Source organism: Oryza glaberrima, chromosome 1 (genome assembly GCF_000147395.1).
Source record: "Oryza glaberrima chromosome 1, OglaRS2, whole genome shotgun sequence".
Taxonomy (NCBI): domain Eukaryota; kingdom Viridiplantae; phylum Streptophyta; class Magnoliopsida; order Poales; family Poaceae; genus Oryza; species Oryza glaberrima.
Window position 1 is genome coordinate 34,760,330 of NC_068326.1, and position 16,875 is coordinate 34,777,204.

Genomic DNA, 16,875 nt, shown 5'->3' on the forward strand with positions numbered 1-16,875 from the left:
CGGATTTGTTTGTTAGGATTGGGTTTTTTATGGGACGGAAGAGTAAAAACTTTGCAACCATGTACCTCTACTAGTGAAAGTATTCAGAGGGAGACATATCACGGCGTGACAAAACCGACAAGTATTCATGTACTCTCTTTTGAAAATAACTTTATTCTTTTATACATTGTTATTATCGCTTCCCGGCTTGAATCCAACCAGTAATACGCTGAAATATCCTAGACTTGATTTGTGGTACAGATTCACTGAACCTGGACTAGGTTGTCTGGCTAGCAACAACAGGGAAAGTTCAGTGTATCTATGACCTGTGACAATGAAGACCAGAAGCTAGACTTCTTTTGATGCTTATGCTTTGCCGGCAAGTCTCTTTTGCCCGTTTTCTGTGGTAAGTAGGAGTACAAAATTCCATTAATGCTTATTTTACGTTACAATTCCATTAATTTTAGTAGCGAAAAAGATTAGTCCTGATAATAAACATTGTTTGATGTAAACCCAGCTGGTACAGTACTGTACTACTGCTACCACCTTCATTCTAAAATATAGAATGAGACTCACTATTGGACTATGAATCTGGATATACTTTATGTCCATATTTATGGTCGATAGGTCTCATCATTACTATATTTTAAGCGGGAGGGAGTATTTTTGAAAGGATCCCTCCTGGTACTTCTGTTTTCACTGAAGAGGTTGGTACGTTTGCTAGCTAACTGCTGTGTGCAAAGGAATTGGATACGAGGTACTGGAATTCCGCTTTCCTGAGTATAGAAAAGGTGCGCATTATTGGAGGATAATCTATCTCGTATCTGTTTTTTTTTTGGCAAAGAATACAAATATTGCCTTCATACGCCACTGAATTTTTCCCAAAAATGTAAGCTGATTCATCATTCATCCACCATATCCATGGTGTGCAAGAATGCAAAGCGCAGGGATGTCCCAATCTGTGACATGTGCAGGCACTAGAACATCAAACGCAAGCTTATCCAACTTAAAAAAAATGGACACTAACTCATAATATTTTTATTGAGTTCTTAAAAAAACTCATAATATCGCAACGAAACCCGGACGCTTTACATGTGCATCACGTTGGACTGCCGTGATCTTAGAAACAGGGCCAAAGTTCTTCTGTACAGTACTACCGGTCTACTCCACGGTGTCACTGTCACCCCAGAAACCTAGTAAAAGGGAAGAACTGCCTTGTTTTAGTTTAGTGCTATTCTAACTTTGTCATTTTTGTATTAAAAAAATTGTCATTTTTAGTAGCTATAGAAAGAATTGGTTATTGCCAGAACTTTTGGCAAAAAAAAAAAGATTAGCCCTTCGTTTCGTTACTACCAAAGCTATACGTTATAGAATCAAATAAGTCAAATAATTAGCAATGCCAATGTCTTAGCTAACCAAGCAGACGGCTAATATTTGGAAATTATCTATGAATTTACCTAGTTTCATCGTCCAAAAATAACTTCGTAGCAATACAAAGATAAAATAATAAGAATGTTTTCTACTTTGTTCATAGGGGTGAGGGTACGTTCGTTGTGAGTGTTTACGTTGTACTGTGTAATTAATACAAAGATAAAATAATAAGAATGTTTTCTACTTTGTTTATAGGGGTAAGGGTACGTTCGTGTGAGTGTCTACGTTGTACTGTATAATTTTTTAAAAAATATACTATATTACAATTGATCCCACTGTATCGAGTTTAATTTATCCTTCATTTTTACTAACTTTTTTTTTTCTTGTCATGTAACAAATTTTACCTGCAGTATGTCGGAAGTCAATCGTTGATTCGTCGACACGGCCCAGAAAAAGGGCCCAGCCCACACGGGGTAGCCCGACCGGCACGTGTCGGCGGCAGGTGCGTCGACCACCTCCCAGCCGGTTTCCCGTCCAGGTTCTTCCCCCCGTCGTCCGTGCTCCATGCTCCAAGCCGCATCCGCGTCTCTCGTCACGCCCACACCACCACCCACCAACCCTCCCCTTCCGTCTTCATCAATAGTAGTACGCCTCCCCTAAAAACAAAACAAAGAGAAGTCCACCACACATCCCCCCCTCCCCCTCCTCACCTTCCCTTCTCCGGTTCTCAGATTCCACCCAATCCGCCGCTGCGTCGCGTGTGCTGTTCGGCGAAATTCCAAGCCCCAATTCCCCACATCTCATGGTTCTCTCTCCCATCGCCTCCGCCGACGTCGACCGCCTCCTTTGCTGCTGTCGCCGGTGTTGTTGTTGAGGGGGTAACGGTGGTGGTGGTGGTGGTGGTGAGGGGTTAGAGGGGCTAGGGTTGCGGATTTGCGGCCAATTGGTTGAGGGATTTCGAAGGGGGAATGGATCTCTCGCGGCCGGAATCGTCGGACCTGTCGCTGGGTTTCCACTCGCTCGGCCACGCCCGCGGGCACGCGGTCACGGGGCCGCTGCGGCTGTTCGATGACATGGAGGACGCCAAGCCGGAGAAGAGCGTCGGTGGCGGCGGAGGAGGAGGGGGAGGAGGAGGCGAGGAGGAGGATGGGGAGGAAGGGGGCGACCAGCACTTCTCCCTCCTCGGCCACGCGCTCTGCGTCAAGCGTCCACGCCGCGCGCTCTACGGAGGCGGAGGCGGAGGCGGGGCAGGAGGTGGAGGAGGAGGAGGAGGGGAGGCGTCCTCCTGCTCGTCTTCCTCCTCGTCGCTGCACCCGGCGAAGCGGCAGGCGACGGCGGAGCGCGGCGCGGATCTGGAGGCCCGCCGCGGCGCCGTCCGCGCGTGGGGCAACCAGGCGCTGGCGGAGGCCGACCCGGACGTGCACGCGCTGATGGAGCTCGAGCGCGACCGCCAGGTGCGCGGGATCGAGCTGATCGCGTCGGAGAACTTCGTCTGCCGCGCGGTGCTCGAGGCGCTCGGCAGCCACCTCACCAACAAGTACTCCGAGGGCCATCCCGGGGCTCGGTACTATGGCGGGAACCAGCACATCGACGGCATCGAGCGCCTCTGCCATGAGCGCGCCCTCGCCGCCTTCGGTCTCGACCCCGCCTGCTGGGGGGTCAACGTCCAGCCATACTCCTGCACCTCTGCAAACCTAGCTGTTTACACAGGTCTCCTCCTGCCCAAGGACCGTATCATGGGGCTCGAGCCGCCTTCCGGTGGCCATGTCAGCCACGGTTACTACACACCAAGTGGTAAGAAGGTGTCTGGAGCATCCATATTCTTCGAGAGCTTGTCGTACAAGGTGAATCCGCAGACTGGGTATATTGATTACGACAAGCTTGAGGAGCGGGCAATGGATTTCCACCCTAAGATTCTCATATGTGGTGGGAGCTCATACCCCAGGGAGTGGGATTTTGCACGGATGAGGCTCATTGCTGATAAGTGCGGTGCGGTGCTCATGTGCGATATGGCACATATCAGCGGGCTTGTTGCGGCCCAGGTAAATAACTACCATAAAGGATCATTTATTTATGTTGTATGAAATGTAGCAGAATTACTCAAATCACGACTGAAAAGCCTAGTTGTTAGTATGGTTTGCTGCTAGCTGCCCAGAAACGTGTTGAAGAAGAGTTTCAATCTTTGGCTACCTTCATTACCTGGCTATCTGTTAAGTCCTGTTGATTTGAACCATTCAACATCACAATGCAAGATTTTCTTTATCATGTTTCTAATGTGACGATTAGGCTGATACTATAGTCCCGATGAAACTATTTTGCAGTCAGTTATCAATGTATCGTATTCAAACTGAGTTTGAGCATAGTAATCATAGAACATTTTTATTTTTAGAGAACCTAAGGTTACATTTCTAGTCATGTTCACATAAGTTAAAGATAACTACTACAGAATTATATTTTCTGTGAGTCAACGTTGATCCATGCTAGTTATGGGATTTTCCCCTGGTGATGGAAATCATGCTGATGAACCAAGTTACTAGCACATGTTATCGCTATTAACCACAATATTCAAACTGAGTTGATACTGTAGTCCTGAAGAAACTATTTTGCAGCTAGTTATGTATCATATTCAAACTGAGTTTGAACATAGTTTATCATAGAACATTTTGATCTTTAGGGAACCTAAGGTAGGAGTAACATTTCTAGTCATGTTTACATCTGTTAAAGATAACTATATAACTATATTTTCTGCGAGTCCACGTCGATTCGTGCTAGCTTATGGGGTTTTCCCCTGGTGATGGAAATCATGCTGATGAACTAAGTTACTAGCATGTGTTATCGTTATTAACCGCAATATCTTATCAATATTCATTCCATTAAGAAACTGCAGTCTCCATGTACGCCTTACTGCTGTTTTAATATTAATACACAATATAATATTTTCAAAGCATTTTTCAATGTCATTTTTATATGGCAACTTGAGATAGTTTCACATATATGTTATGTCAAACTTTGAGAATGATGACTAGGTTATACATTTAGAAACATATAGAATAGCTTTTGTTAGAATTATCCTTAATCAGTTTGTTGCATTTTTCATGTTTGCTTAGATGCTACCTACACTTGCTACTCTTCAGAAATGTTTTATTTCCTTAATGTGTGGCATCATTGTGTGAAGCCGGGGGTCTGCCCCCTGAATCAAAATAAATAACTACAAAAGTTCTTAGTTGGTTCTACTGCTAAATCTAGCTAGTTCAATGTTCTTGATGTTCATATTGTAATAGTGATATTGTTGCATGCTCCTTACTGTTGCGAGATTCTTATTTATACAAGATGCTCATACTGTGGTTGCTGAGCATTTATTGACTACTGACAGTTTATTTCTTGTTAACTTTTGCAGGAATGCCGTAGTCCCTTTGATTACTGTGATGTGGTTACATCAACTACTCACAAGAATCTGAGAGGTCCTAGAGGTGGTATAATATTTTTCAGGAGAGGGAAAAACTTAAGGAGGCGTACTGGATCTTTTTCTCAAGCGGATGAGAATGATTATGACTTCGAGGACAGGATAAATTTTGCAGTTTTCCCTTCAATGCAAGGAGGACCCCATAATAATCATATTGCAGCCTTGGCGATAACTCTGAAGCAAGTAGCAACACCTGAATACAAAGCATACATCATACAAGTTAAGAAAAATGCCCAAGCTTTGGCATCAGCCTTACTCAGAAGAAAATGCAGATTGGTTACTGGTGGCACCGATAACCACTTGGTACTTTGGGACCTCAGAAATTTAGGCTTGACTGGTATAATTCTGCCTACTGTTTTCTTAATTAATCTGTTTGTAAACTTGTGATCAGGGGGTGTGTTAATTTCATAGTGGGTGCCTGGAAACTGAAATATCTCTGCTATGCTAATGTAGCTTAGCACTTAGTTTTTGGAAAAAAAGTCTATACGTACTTAGTTTTTCTTATTAAATTCTTACTAACTCTGACGTGTGTCATGCTATGAGTACATCTAGTTATGTTATAACTTCCATCTAGATAAATGAAACGGTTGATATCATCGTTTGTAAGAGTTTTGTAAAAAAAATCCATTCTTTAATTGCTTAAAGTCATGTCTCTAGTACTATTGCTCTTTGACACTTTATTTCTACAATTTAGATGTGGAAATGCATGTGGTTTCTAATGTATTGTGTTCAAATTTTTACAGGAAAGAACTTTGAGAAGGTCTGTGAGGCATGCCACATCTCCATAAATAAGATGCCGATATATGGGGATAATGGCTCAATATCTCCTGGGGGTGTTCGGATTGGTTAGTGCATACACCATGGCTGTTTTTTCTTACTGTTTTGTCATTTCTACATAAAACATAGACTATTGTATTGCTACTTACTGTCATGTTACATACAGGAACACCTGCAATGACTACTAGAGGTTGCTTGGAAGATGACTTTGAGGTGATCGCAGATTTCCTCATCAGAGCCACCCAAATAGCTAGTAATCTTATGAAAGAACATGGAAAAATGCAGAAGGAATTCCTAAGAGGCCTACAGAACAATAAAGATATCATAGAACTCCGTAACCAGGTTGAGAATTTTGCATCGCAGTTTGCAATGCCAGGTTTTGATGTATGAGTGTGCATGTATGTGTACATATCTTGGTGAGGTTGTCCAGATTCATCAGGAATTAGCAACCGTTTCACTCTTTGCCGAAGTGTTTCTTTCAACAGGAGCAGAATAGGGAAAGATCGTTTTTTCTTTTGTTGGAAATTGGTCTTGACTGAAGCTGTACATGCATACTTCTGAGTTGTCATTTATGTAACGTATTGAACCTTCATATAACGGCTTTGTATAGGAGATAATTTTCCTCCATGCGTAAGGATCTTAAATCTATTTTGTGTTGATGTCTAGCCTGAACTGTATTGATCCAGATGTTACAGGGTAGTTGTGATATCAGTAGCTGACTTATGTGCGCCCTGCCTGCATGTTGTTGTTGATAACCAGAAGCCCTGAACAACCAAGACATTACAGTGAGACTAGTAGTAACACTATCAGTATAGCACTGACGCATTGACAATAATGGCTGTCAAGATCTGACTATTTGTTGTACTGGAGTACTCCTACTCGCTAAACGCTGTAAGCCAAGCACAGTGCAGGTTGCATCATGGTACTCCCCTGTTCGCTGTATAGGGAGAAACCCATCATGAAGATTTGGTATAGCTGGCATGTTAGGTAGGAGTAGGAGTAGGAGTAGTAGCAGCCTAATTCCGGTTGCAGCTGAGATGGGTTATCATCTCCTCTTTTGACCCTTGCCTGCCGCCTCCCTCGCTCGGTTTTGTTTTTGCCCGTACTTGACCATTGATACGCTTCTTTTCGGCCATGATTTGCTTCGCTCCGGTTTGTTGCCGATCCATGGACATCACATCGGTTTGCTCCGTTTTTCCTCCGTGCAAATGATGGTGTGCGGCGTCCGATCCATCGATCGATCGCCCGATCCGGGGGGCTTAAGGCGAAGAAAGCCACGACACAGGTCCTTTTCTTCAATGCGGAGCAGAAAGCGGCGCAGCTTCCAGCTGCCGTTCCAGAACCCCTTTAATCATTGCGACCATCTGCTCTGCTTCTTGGGACATCAATCCAATCAGACAAACACCAAAAGCCGGAGGAGTAGACTAGCAGGTCGCAGCTGCAGTCGCAGTGTGTGTTGTGTTTTACACTGATGGTGTTCAGTTGCTCATCTCTCTGACTCTCAATCACTCCTCCCGAATCCCTTTATCTCTCTCTAGGTGTGGTTAGTTCACGTCAAAATTGAAAGTTTGGTTGAAATTGAAATGATGCGACGGAAAAGTTAGAAGTTTATGTGTGTAGGAAAGTTTTAGTGTGATAAAAAAATTGGAAGTTTGAAGAAATTTGAAACTAAACTCGGCCTCTGTCTAGCATCTCTCCTAATTAGAGACAATGAAACATTAGTTAAGCTTTCCTTTTGTTGCCTTTTCTTTTCTCATTGAGGGGGATATAAGGAATCTAAACCCCTTTTCTCCCCCTATTCTTGTTCTAGTGGAGTCCTTAATGATGACTTATGAGGAAGTGAGCTCGCCACTACCAGTAAAGAACTGATCACTAGGGTATAAGGGACAAAAACAATTGAGAGAGAAAAGAGGGAGAGATCTTGGCATTTCACACTTCCTTTTAAGGTCTTCTCGTTTCTCAGTATCAAGTTTCACAGTGATTGATTAATCACCTAACCTAGAAAAAAAAGTTGCTGATAGCAAATGGATGTGTCTTAGCATAGATTCATCAGTCATCACAAGGGCTTTTTAAGGTTTTTGGTTCAAGCCTATCCCAATTCATGATAGCTGACAGTTCTAATATGAACAAGAGACAATTAGACATACTCACATACCATGTCATTTTAGTATCTATTTTAAAATGAGAGACATAATAAATTACTCCCTCCTTCATAAATTGATCATCATATAATAGAATCTAAAATTTCTCAAATTGATCATCGTATAACTATATGGACAAGGATTTTATAGGAATAAAATTAATGCAGTATGGGAGAACGTGAGCATGCTAGGGTATACTCTTAATTGACATGGAGTTTTAATCGATGCATACATTATGAGAGAATGTATGCATACTATCTTTATTGATGTGATTTAAATTATACTTAGTTTTGGTGTATAAACTTATATGATGATCAATTTATAAAGGAGAAAGTAGTATGGTAGACGTAATTCTCATGCAGATGCTTCATGCTTCCCATGAGAAAGAAAGAATGGGACTCTTGATGCTGAAGCTGGAAGCTACGGCCTACTGGGCGTAGGAGAGAACCAAAGTTTCGGCCATTTTTCGCATTATGGTAGAACTCTGATAGTAGCCCGACCTACGGCACGTCTGCCTCCCCAGGCGAACAAACAAAAGGCGACCCCTTCCGTCGTGCAACTGCAACTGCCTGTGCTACTCCTGCAATGCAACAAGAAAGATTTCCTTTCTCTCTCATCCCCATCATGCCTCTCCTTTCATGGCACCTTTCATGGCAGAGACGCAGCAACAGGATGGAAACAACAGCAGCAACAGCAACAACAACATCATGAGCAAAATGCTGTGACAGCGACACACTCTCTGTCTCATCGAGTACCACTAACTACTACTCGTACTCGCTACTGAAGATTATGCTTGCTACTACTACGTACAGTACGAGTACTCTACCACGCGAAGCATGAAGCATTTCATGCCATCATCCATGGCGATGATGATGGTGTTGCAGTCGATCGATCAGTGGCTGCAGAGGTCGGAGAGCTCCTTCCTGCCCTCGACAATGTCGTCGAGGAAGTCGTCGAGCTGGCAGACGAGGCCGTCGGTGCCGGTCCGGAGCACGTCGAGCCACGCCTTGAGCTCGTCGACCTTGTCCTTGACGCCGCCGTCGCCGTCCTCGCACTGCTGCTTGCGGGGGCCCGCCGCCACGGCGCGCTCCACCTCCTCGCGCGCCGCCTCCACGGCGGCGCGCGCGCACCGGAACTCGTACATCCGGATGCCCCCCCGCGCCGCGCCGGCGCCACCGTCGGCGTCGGCCTCCTCCGCCATCCTCTGCTGCAGCATTGCGATGGACGCCACGAACCCGCCGGCGTCCGCGGCGCCATCCGCGGAGCACGGCCCCGCTGCGGCGGCGGCGCAGGAGACGGCGCCGGAGGCGAGGACGAGGAGCAGCAGCGAGCTGGCGTTGTGCAGCGCGTAGAGCAGGCCGCGGAAGCCGTTGAAGCCGCTCAGCCTGGCGTCCGCGGCGCGCAGCAGCAGCCGCTCGTCGAGCTGCAGCGACAGCGGCGCGATCCTCGCCTCCGACAGCGCACGGTTCTCCTCCTCCGCCGCCATGGCCTCCCTCCTCGACGCAGAGATCGCCCTCATCACCTGCACCGATCAAACAAATCTCCATAAACACAAAAAAACAGAGCATCCAACAAAGAACACATAGTAGCGATCAATCGATCAAACACACAAACAGAGCAAGAACCACTAATGGCGTGTCGCAGCACAGAAACAAACACGTTTCGCAACCAACCAACCTGGCGAGTGGAGAGAGGGGAAGGGTCCTGGAGCCAGTCATCCATGGCGGCCGCAGCACAAGACGCGGCAGCGCAATACCGCTCGACGGCGGCAAGGCCGACCTTGACGGCGAGGCAAGCCTCCCAGAGCCGCGCGGTCTCGTCCATGTACTCGTCGAGCCACCGCCCACCGGGCGGTAGGTGGAGCTGCCCCACCAGCAGCGTGAGCTGCGAGTGCAGCCCCCTGAGCAGCGCCGCCGCCCGCAGCAGCGCCGGCAGCGACGACAGCCCGCCGCCGCTGCTCAGGTCGTCCAGCCCTCTCGCCAGCGACGTGAAGAAGGCGTTCATGGCGAAATCCCCACAGCAAGAAAGATCGAACACCGGTCGATCGATGCGTCTGGAAGGTCGAGCTCCGGCTGGCTATATATAGCGCGCGGTGCAAGAAGGGCAAGAAGGAGGAGACGATCGGGGAGGAGGAGGAGGAGGCGGGGGGCGTGGAGGGGCAATGATGGGTGTCTAGACGAGGGGGAGAAGGGTGATGATGAGGTTGGGGGGAGGCAGAGGCACAGCCATGGCTGATGTCTCGCTCGCTCGCTCGCTGCTGCTCGCTGTGCTGTGTGCGGTGCTCTGGTCTGGTCTGTGGCTCCGCGCGCGGCGTACGAGCGGGGCGCGTTTAATGGCTGCCTCCTCGCGACACCGCGCGTTGCCGGGTTTCCGGAGGAGGTTAGGCTTAACCGCCGTCTTTCTTCGGTTTCACTGCGGATGTTGTGGGAAACAATTTTAATTTCTAGAGGGCATCCTCGTATTTCTAAAACACATCAGAAACATAGGTAATCATAAAACACGCATACTCATCGCTATAAATAAACACGCACACAATACATCTATAAACATTTTTTAAAAGAGTTACTGTATATACGATTATGTAGCGTTACACAACCAAATCCCATGGTATTTTCTAGCCGTTTCTAACGAAGCAACACGTGACATTCACCATCTATTAGCAATCGTATAATTATCGTACATATAAATCGTATACATAGCATTTTCGATTTTTGAAAGACTAGACCGACGTATCCTCGTCAATCACGAACGTCTCACTATCGATGATTACGTCGCCTGCACTGAAAGAATAATCAATAAATTTGATCACCCATCTTAAGCCTAGAACTTTAATGGGTGATTTGGTTCCGTCACAAGAAAACTAACTAGTTAAACTACGTTTAGTTCGCTAGTTATTTACATATTATCAAAATAATTAGGAAAAGTATAAAAATTTAACGAGATCAAACTCCATAAGCCTACAATACTAATCAAGTTAAATTTTAGAGTGGCATATCACATATTAATATATCTTGTCAGTTTTAAAAAATATTTTATAATGCAAACATAATGTTACTCGGAGAGTTCAAAATCCATTCCCCATGTGTTTTTAGCCATTTCTAGCGCGTACCGCAGGGGGGCGTTGGTGGGGGAGGTTGTTGCTCCATGGGGTGGCCCGCCTACGGTAGGGGGGAAAAACATACCTACCAGATTATCAGCTTTTGGTGAAATTTCTCCACCGGAATATTGCGCTTTCTGCATAGTTCAGCGGTCAAAATGGCATGGCATGGAACGTCCAGTCCTTGACTACGGAAACAAAACAATCGAGCACTAGAAACAGTCTTGGAGAGGGACTTGGTCGTGTGTGGTTTGTATGGTTCACTGAACTTGGAGAGTATAGTAGTAGTAGACTTTTTTTTTTTGGCATTGAATATTTGCAAATAGTTCAGCTGCTCTAGCGATGCCATTGAGTGGTTATGTTGGCTAAAATGTCAAACCAACAGCACATTGTAGCCACCTCTAGTTACAGTTACCAAAGATTCTCTCATCCATCCTTTAGATTTTTTTGTTATTCTTTCAACATTTGTTCATTTAAAAATTTGAAAATAAATCGTCCATACCAACCAAATTTAAGGCCAAATGTCATGCCAAAGAATTTTTGTAGCGCAAAATGCCAAGATGTGGCGATGGTGATTTACTATACTATTGTGGAGTAACCAAATCATTACCACACCATAGTTTTTAACCCATGTGGTAACATTGTCTTGTCATGCCACTAAATATTGTCACTTTGATTATGTTGCCACCTACTGACTTGACTACAGCCCCATCGTTTGGCTTTTTCCCTATAAAAATAAATTTGTATTTTATATATGTGTTATTGGTGACCTAAAAGCTAATACTGAAAAAGAAACTATAATAAAAAAAATCTCAAAATTAAGTTTAAAAATTTAAAAATTGCCTTTTTTTTTTGGCTGATTAGGCCATCCGATAGGAGCCTATTTGTTGGTTTGCGCAGCCAAGATTTAAATTTTAAACTTAATTTTAAGTTGAATTTGGGATGTTTTCTATCATTGTCTATTTTTCAATACCGTCTTTTAGTCTGTGAATAACATAATTTTTATCTATAAATCATTTCTGATTGCTTCGTTCATACTTCTATAACAACCAATGGCATGGACCAGGATAACAAATAAGCAAAAGCCACTATATGAAGCGGCAAAATAGAAATATCCTTTTTAACATTATACAAAAACATCAATTTTTTTTAAAAAGGCTCTTTTCCATAGAGGAAAAATATATTATTGCTGTGAGGAATATAGAGTTTTCAGTTCTCTCAGTAAAAAAAAACTGTTTTTCTATAGCTTGGTAGGATTAACTTATTTTAGCCACAGGGACAGATATGATGAGTGATGGTGCAATTTAATTAATGAGTTAATTTCACTTTGGGCCATGTTTTATTGCCAAAGTTTTATTTTGGACCACCATTTATCTAATCTTGTCACTTTGGACTAGGTAACTTTACCTTTGTCGCATAATGGACCACCCCAAAACACATTTTCATTTCTTCGATGACTTCGAGCAAATTGTTAACGACATACCAACAAACTTTCATATCTATATGCATGATATACTTTTGTCGAAAGAGACGCTAGACATCACAAGCGAAAAGAGTTAGGGTTGTTCATTGTGCAACAAAGATAAAGTTAACTAGTCCAAAGTGAAAAGATTACGTACAGTACAATTCAGTCTTAATCTTATTTGTCACAACAACGCAGATAGTACAAAGTAGAGGCAACTTGTTCTGCTTGCGAATTGTGAACTGCATCAGTATTCTGCCTGGTACTACAAATATCATCAGAAAAAGCAGTTTCCTTTTTGTAGGTTGTGGATCACGCTCCGACAACACAGCGTAGGGTTAAATTAAGCTATGCGATATTTAGTACCATCAATCCCATCAGTCCATTTGACATCCCAAGCATGCGTTATTCGATTCAATCTTATACCTCCCTTTCCTCCCCCTTTATTCCCTTTCCAACTCAGAGATGCAAATCTTATCCTGCCAAAGCCACTACATATCATAGCTCACTCGAATTCTCTTCTACAGTTCATCCCAACTCCCATTAGCAAGGAGCTAAAGATCTTCACTACTTTTACACCAACGAAAAACAATTATACTCATTCTGTATCTTCAGACAAGATCACAAGAGTCCAGAGACATCTAGTCGAAATTATTGCAATACACGAACAGTTACCTAGGTAAGGCTATTTTGTACTTTTATAGAATTCCAGTAGAAAACATCCTGAGCTTTAAATCATGCACTATTCTCCTGTTTATTCGGGTTGTCAAATTGACCCCTTTTTTGTTTCCCCTCCTTTACATGAACAGTGGCTAATACTTCCTCCGTCTCAGATTACAAGACGTTTTAACTTTAGTCAAAGTCGATCAAATTGTTTCAAGTTTGATTAAGTTTATAAATAAATATAGTAATATTTATAATACTAAATTAGTTTCATCAAATCAATAATTAAATATATTTTCATAATAAATTTGTCTTGAGTTGAAAATGTTACTATTTTTTTCTATAAATTTGATTAAGTTTAAAACAGTTTGATTTTGACCAAACTCAAAACTTCTTATAAATGAAATGGAGCGAGTAGCAAATTAACTGGCGCCATTGTGTGGCATGATTTCAGCGTTGTCTGCTTGCCATTTGGCCGTCTCAGTAAGTTTCAGACGAAGAGTTAACTGTCAGGGCTAGTGTACTCAGATCACCACTCCCTGCTCAGAGAGGGACAATTACCCGACATGCATGGGATTAGCATGGTTTTCGGTCTGAGCAGCGAACTTCTTGTGATGCGCCTTTGCGCCTTTGTGTTCCCATCTTGTCAAGCACTGAAAGATGATCAATCCTAATCCTGCCCTTTGTGCGCGTAAAGCCTGTGGAGACACGGCAAAACAGCCTCGTCGAGCAGGGACATGAATGATGATACCAGCCATGGAAGGTGGTCATGGCAGCTCCCAAGCAAGAGGACAAAAACGGAAGGCTTTTTCTTCAGAAATGAGAACTCTGAACTCTGAATGTCTGAATGGAACTTCTTTGTATGCTGCATAATTTCTTTTGGAAACATCTGAAAGCAGGGTTGTGGTTAATTAATAAACCGGTCTACTAGACCATGAACATGGAACAGGTGCCCCTAGCTACTATGCTTACCGTAAACGCATGCAAGAAACACTTTTGTATTGTCACCTGCTGTAATGAGACATCTTTGCAATAACTACAGCAATTTGAGCTAAAATTGGTCAACACTATCATGCTTAGGGTCCCCAAATTAAACTGCACTTTTGACTAAGAATTGGCAGAAGCTAGCGGCAGCAAATTGTTCCTTTCCATTGGACATATTCCCCAACTCATTATTTAACGACGCTTTTCCATTCCACTTGATACGCTAGAAGAACCGTGTGGTTTATCATATCTGCAAACCAAACGGATGCAATCGCTAATCACATGGATAAATCTTCGCAAAAGGGAGAGATTTCGGGTGTGTGTGTGCGCATGCGTTGTTAGAGCTGCTACTCGTGGGATCTTGGAGAATGTGATGCTTGTAGAAAGAAACAGTTAAGGGGTATAAACAAATGCTGGAGAAGCAAACAGGATCCTAAACCGTGATCTCGCGTAATCTAATCACGGTCTATTGTATCGCCAACATGTGATAGGTGTCTAGAAGCTTGCATTTTAATACTACCGGCAAAGCTTGATTTGCCTCTGCTAATGTGATCCAAACATGATAAACCGGTTTTGTATCCATCCCTGAATTAGGTATTCTCTTGCCTTCTGACAGTGTGATCCAAACATGATTATCCGGTCTGTATCCATCCCCGAATTAGGTACTATCAAATACAGTGAATACACTATTGTCATGTGTATGCATTCTGAATATAAAATAGCCCAAAATGTCATGTGTGACCAAGTTTTTTATGAAGAACACATGAGCAAATCGGCGTGCATTATACAGTGGAGTACACTTAATCCTGCATTTATTTTGTTTGCTAAGGAGACAGGGAGACGATGGAGTTGGAAGGCATGAGATTTGGCTGCACCAACCCACATGGCTGAAGGATTCAAGGGGGACAAAGACTGCTGCTGAGCCTCTCGAGTGAGTCCCATCATGGTCACTCATGGCAGTAATTATGGCCGCAATTATGCCTGCCCAAAAGCCCACAGGGGGGGCAGGGCCAAATGCAAGTATGCAACCGACCCTAATGGAGGGGATTAGCAATAATTTCCTCGTTTGATGCTTTTGACCACCGATGATATCAGCACTAATCACAGGGGTGGATTGTACACAACACACTACACAAAGGCCAAAGGGATCCATGCATGATGGTGCTGCGTTTGTAGGGCACTCGGCCTAGACAGAACCCCCGAAAAGGCTGCAAAATCTGCTGCAGCTGCAATGTGAGCTGAGAGTGAGGCCGATCGAGCTCGAGCTCGAGCTCTCCTCTCCCCTTCGATTCTTTTTGGACAGTGCGTGAGCTAATGGCCCCGGCCTAATTCAATAGGGCCAGTATTTAATAGTACGGGCAGTCTCTTTTTTCCCTGCAGGGCTTGTCTTGGCCGGTGGGTAACACAATCTCAGAATCAGTACTGGTAATGATCCGCTTGGTTTTTAATACCGCTACAACTACTAGTACTACTATTCCTAGTTGCAGAACGGAGAGTTGAGCTAGGCTGTAAAGATCGCGGAGCACGAGTAATTCTTGCTTGGATGCATGGACAGATGGATGCGTGTGTGCATGGGTGCAGCTGCAGTGGCGCCGTCATCATGTGGTTCAATATTGGGGCGAGCGAAATCTATCATTTGTCGGGCCGACACGCCAGCATGGACGGATCGACGGACGCTGGCTGGTCTCAGCCGTTGCTCCTGCAGCCTCCGCGTCGACGGGGCGGAGGAAGACGAGAACGAGACAGCGAGTGTGTGCGCAGCCAGCCGGCCGGCCGGCCAGGCAAGGCATGATTCGGTCCGGTCTGGCTGGCTCCGATCGGCAGCGCGCGCGCGCGGCGCTGTCAACCATGTGGCGCTGCGCCTCGCGGGGAAACGACACGGCGCGCGCGCGCTGCCGGGGGGGGGGGGGGGGGGGGGTTTGGGGTGCTGGTTATGGCTGCCCGCTCGGCGCCGGCGTTGGTGGATTCCTCGTCTTGCTTCTTTCGGATTGATCGATCTTGTTGGCTGCCCGCTCGGGAAATGGCTTGGTGCGTTTGCGTCAGGAGTGGTCGCCGGCTCGGCCGGGTGGGTCGATCGAGTTGTAGGGGCCGCCGGCCGCAGCATCACATGCTCGCCTGCTGCTTTGCTTTCATCTGCTGCGCAGAGGTAAAGGGGTTATTAGTGAACGGACAAGATCTACAAGTTTTCAGTCATGCCGGCACGGACTTTCCATCGGGCCTGGTCCAGTAAAAAACCAAAAAACCGCGGGCCTAACCGCCTAAGTCATGTATGCAATCGTTGTGTGGGCTAGAACCAAACTCCTGCGCTTTCGAAGCCCAATACCAACCGAATAGCAGCGACGACGTAACGCGGCCCGTACGCATGCGGTCCGCTCTCACAGTCACAGCGTACGCGAGCGGAGCACCTCGCGGCGCGGCCCAAACCAACCAAGTGCACGTTCTGCCTGCGTCGCGTCTCCTACACGTTGCCCCAGCTGTAGATTGGCGGCCCACACGCAACCGGCGGCCGATTCGGTGTCACCCGCCAGTTCGCCACCGAGGAGGCGTCACGAGTTGCAATGAACGATGCAATGGATGTTGACGTTGCAGGCTCAGAAGATGCAACGAGTTTTGAAGTTTTCCGGTCGCGTTGCAGCTGCTCCGGCTTTGCTGATGCTTTTCTTTTACTACTCGCCTGATGATAGAACCTTATAGGTTGACAACAACGAGAGCGAAACAAGGTGCATTGTTGTCGGTTGTCCGCTTCCGGTTGTCTACGACGAACAGGCGCTGAACCGTGGTGGATTCATCAACACGACTACAGTACTATCTCACTTCCCTTACGCAATGCACAGTGGACGCTGCCGACGCTCTCTCGCAAAGCTGGACTTTGCAACAGTCGCAAACTCGAGTACAAATCTGGACTTCAGCTGGTGCACCGCTGCCGCTAGATCTGTGA

General features: G+C 45.3%; 2 protein-coding genes across 2 annotated transcripts; one reads left to right on the forward strand and one right to left on the reverse strand.

Annotated features, from left to right (window-relative positions):
* The first annotated feature begins 1,987 nt into the window (after window positions 1–1,987).
* On the forward strand, window positions 1,988–6,307 carry LOC127753454 (serine hydroxymethyltransferase 7-like). Its single transcript, XM_052278935.1, has 4 exons — window positions 1,988–3,392; window positions 4,748–5,150; window positions 5,557–5,658; window positions 5,757–6,307. The coding sequence occupies exons 1-4, from the start codon at window positions 2,319–2,321 to the stop codon at window positions 5,978–5,980; spliced, it is 1,803 nt and encodes a 600-aa protein (XP_052134895.1). The 5' UTR covers window positions 1,988–2,318; the 3' UTR covers window positions 5,981–6,307.
* Window positions 6,308–8,404: 2,097 nt separating this feature from the next.
* Window positions 8,405–10,090, reverse strand: LOC127766759 (uncharacterized). Its single transcript, XM_052291897.1, has 2 exons — window positions 9,409–10,090; window positions 8,405–9,253 (listed from the first exon to the last, which is right to left on the reverse strand). Exons 1-2 carry the CDS (start codon window positions 9,733–9,735, stop codon window positions 8,624–8,626), a joined length of 957 nt encoding a protein of 318 aa, XP_052147857.1. The 5' UTR covers window positions 9,736–10,090; the 3' UTR covers window positions 8,405–8,623.
* Window positions 10,091–16,875: the final 6,785 nt, after the last annotated feature.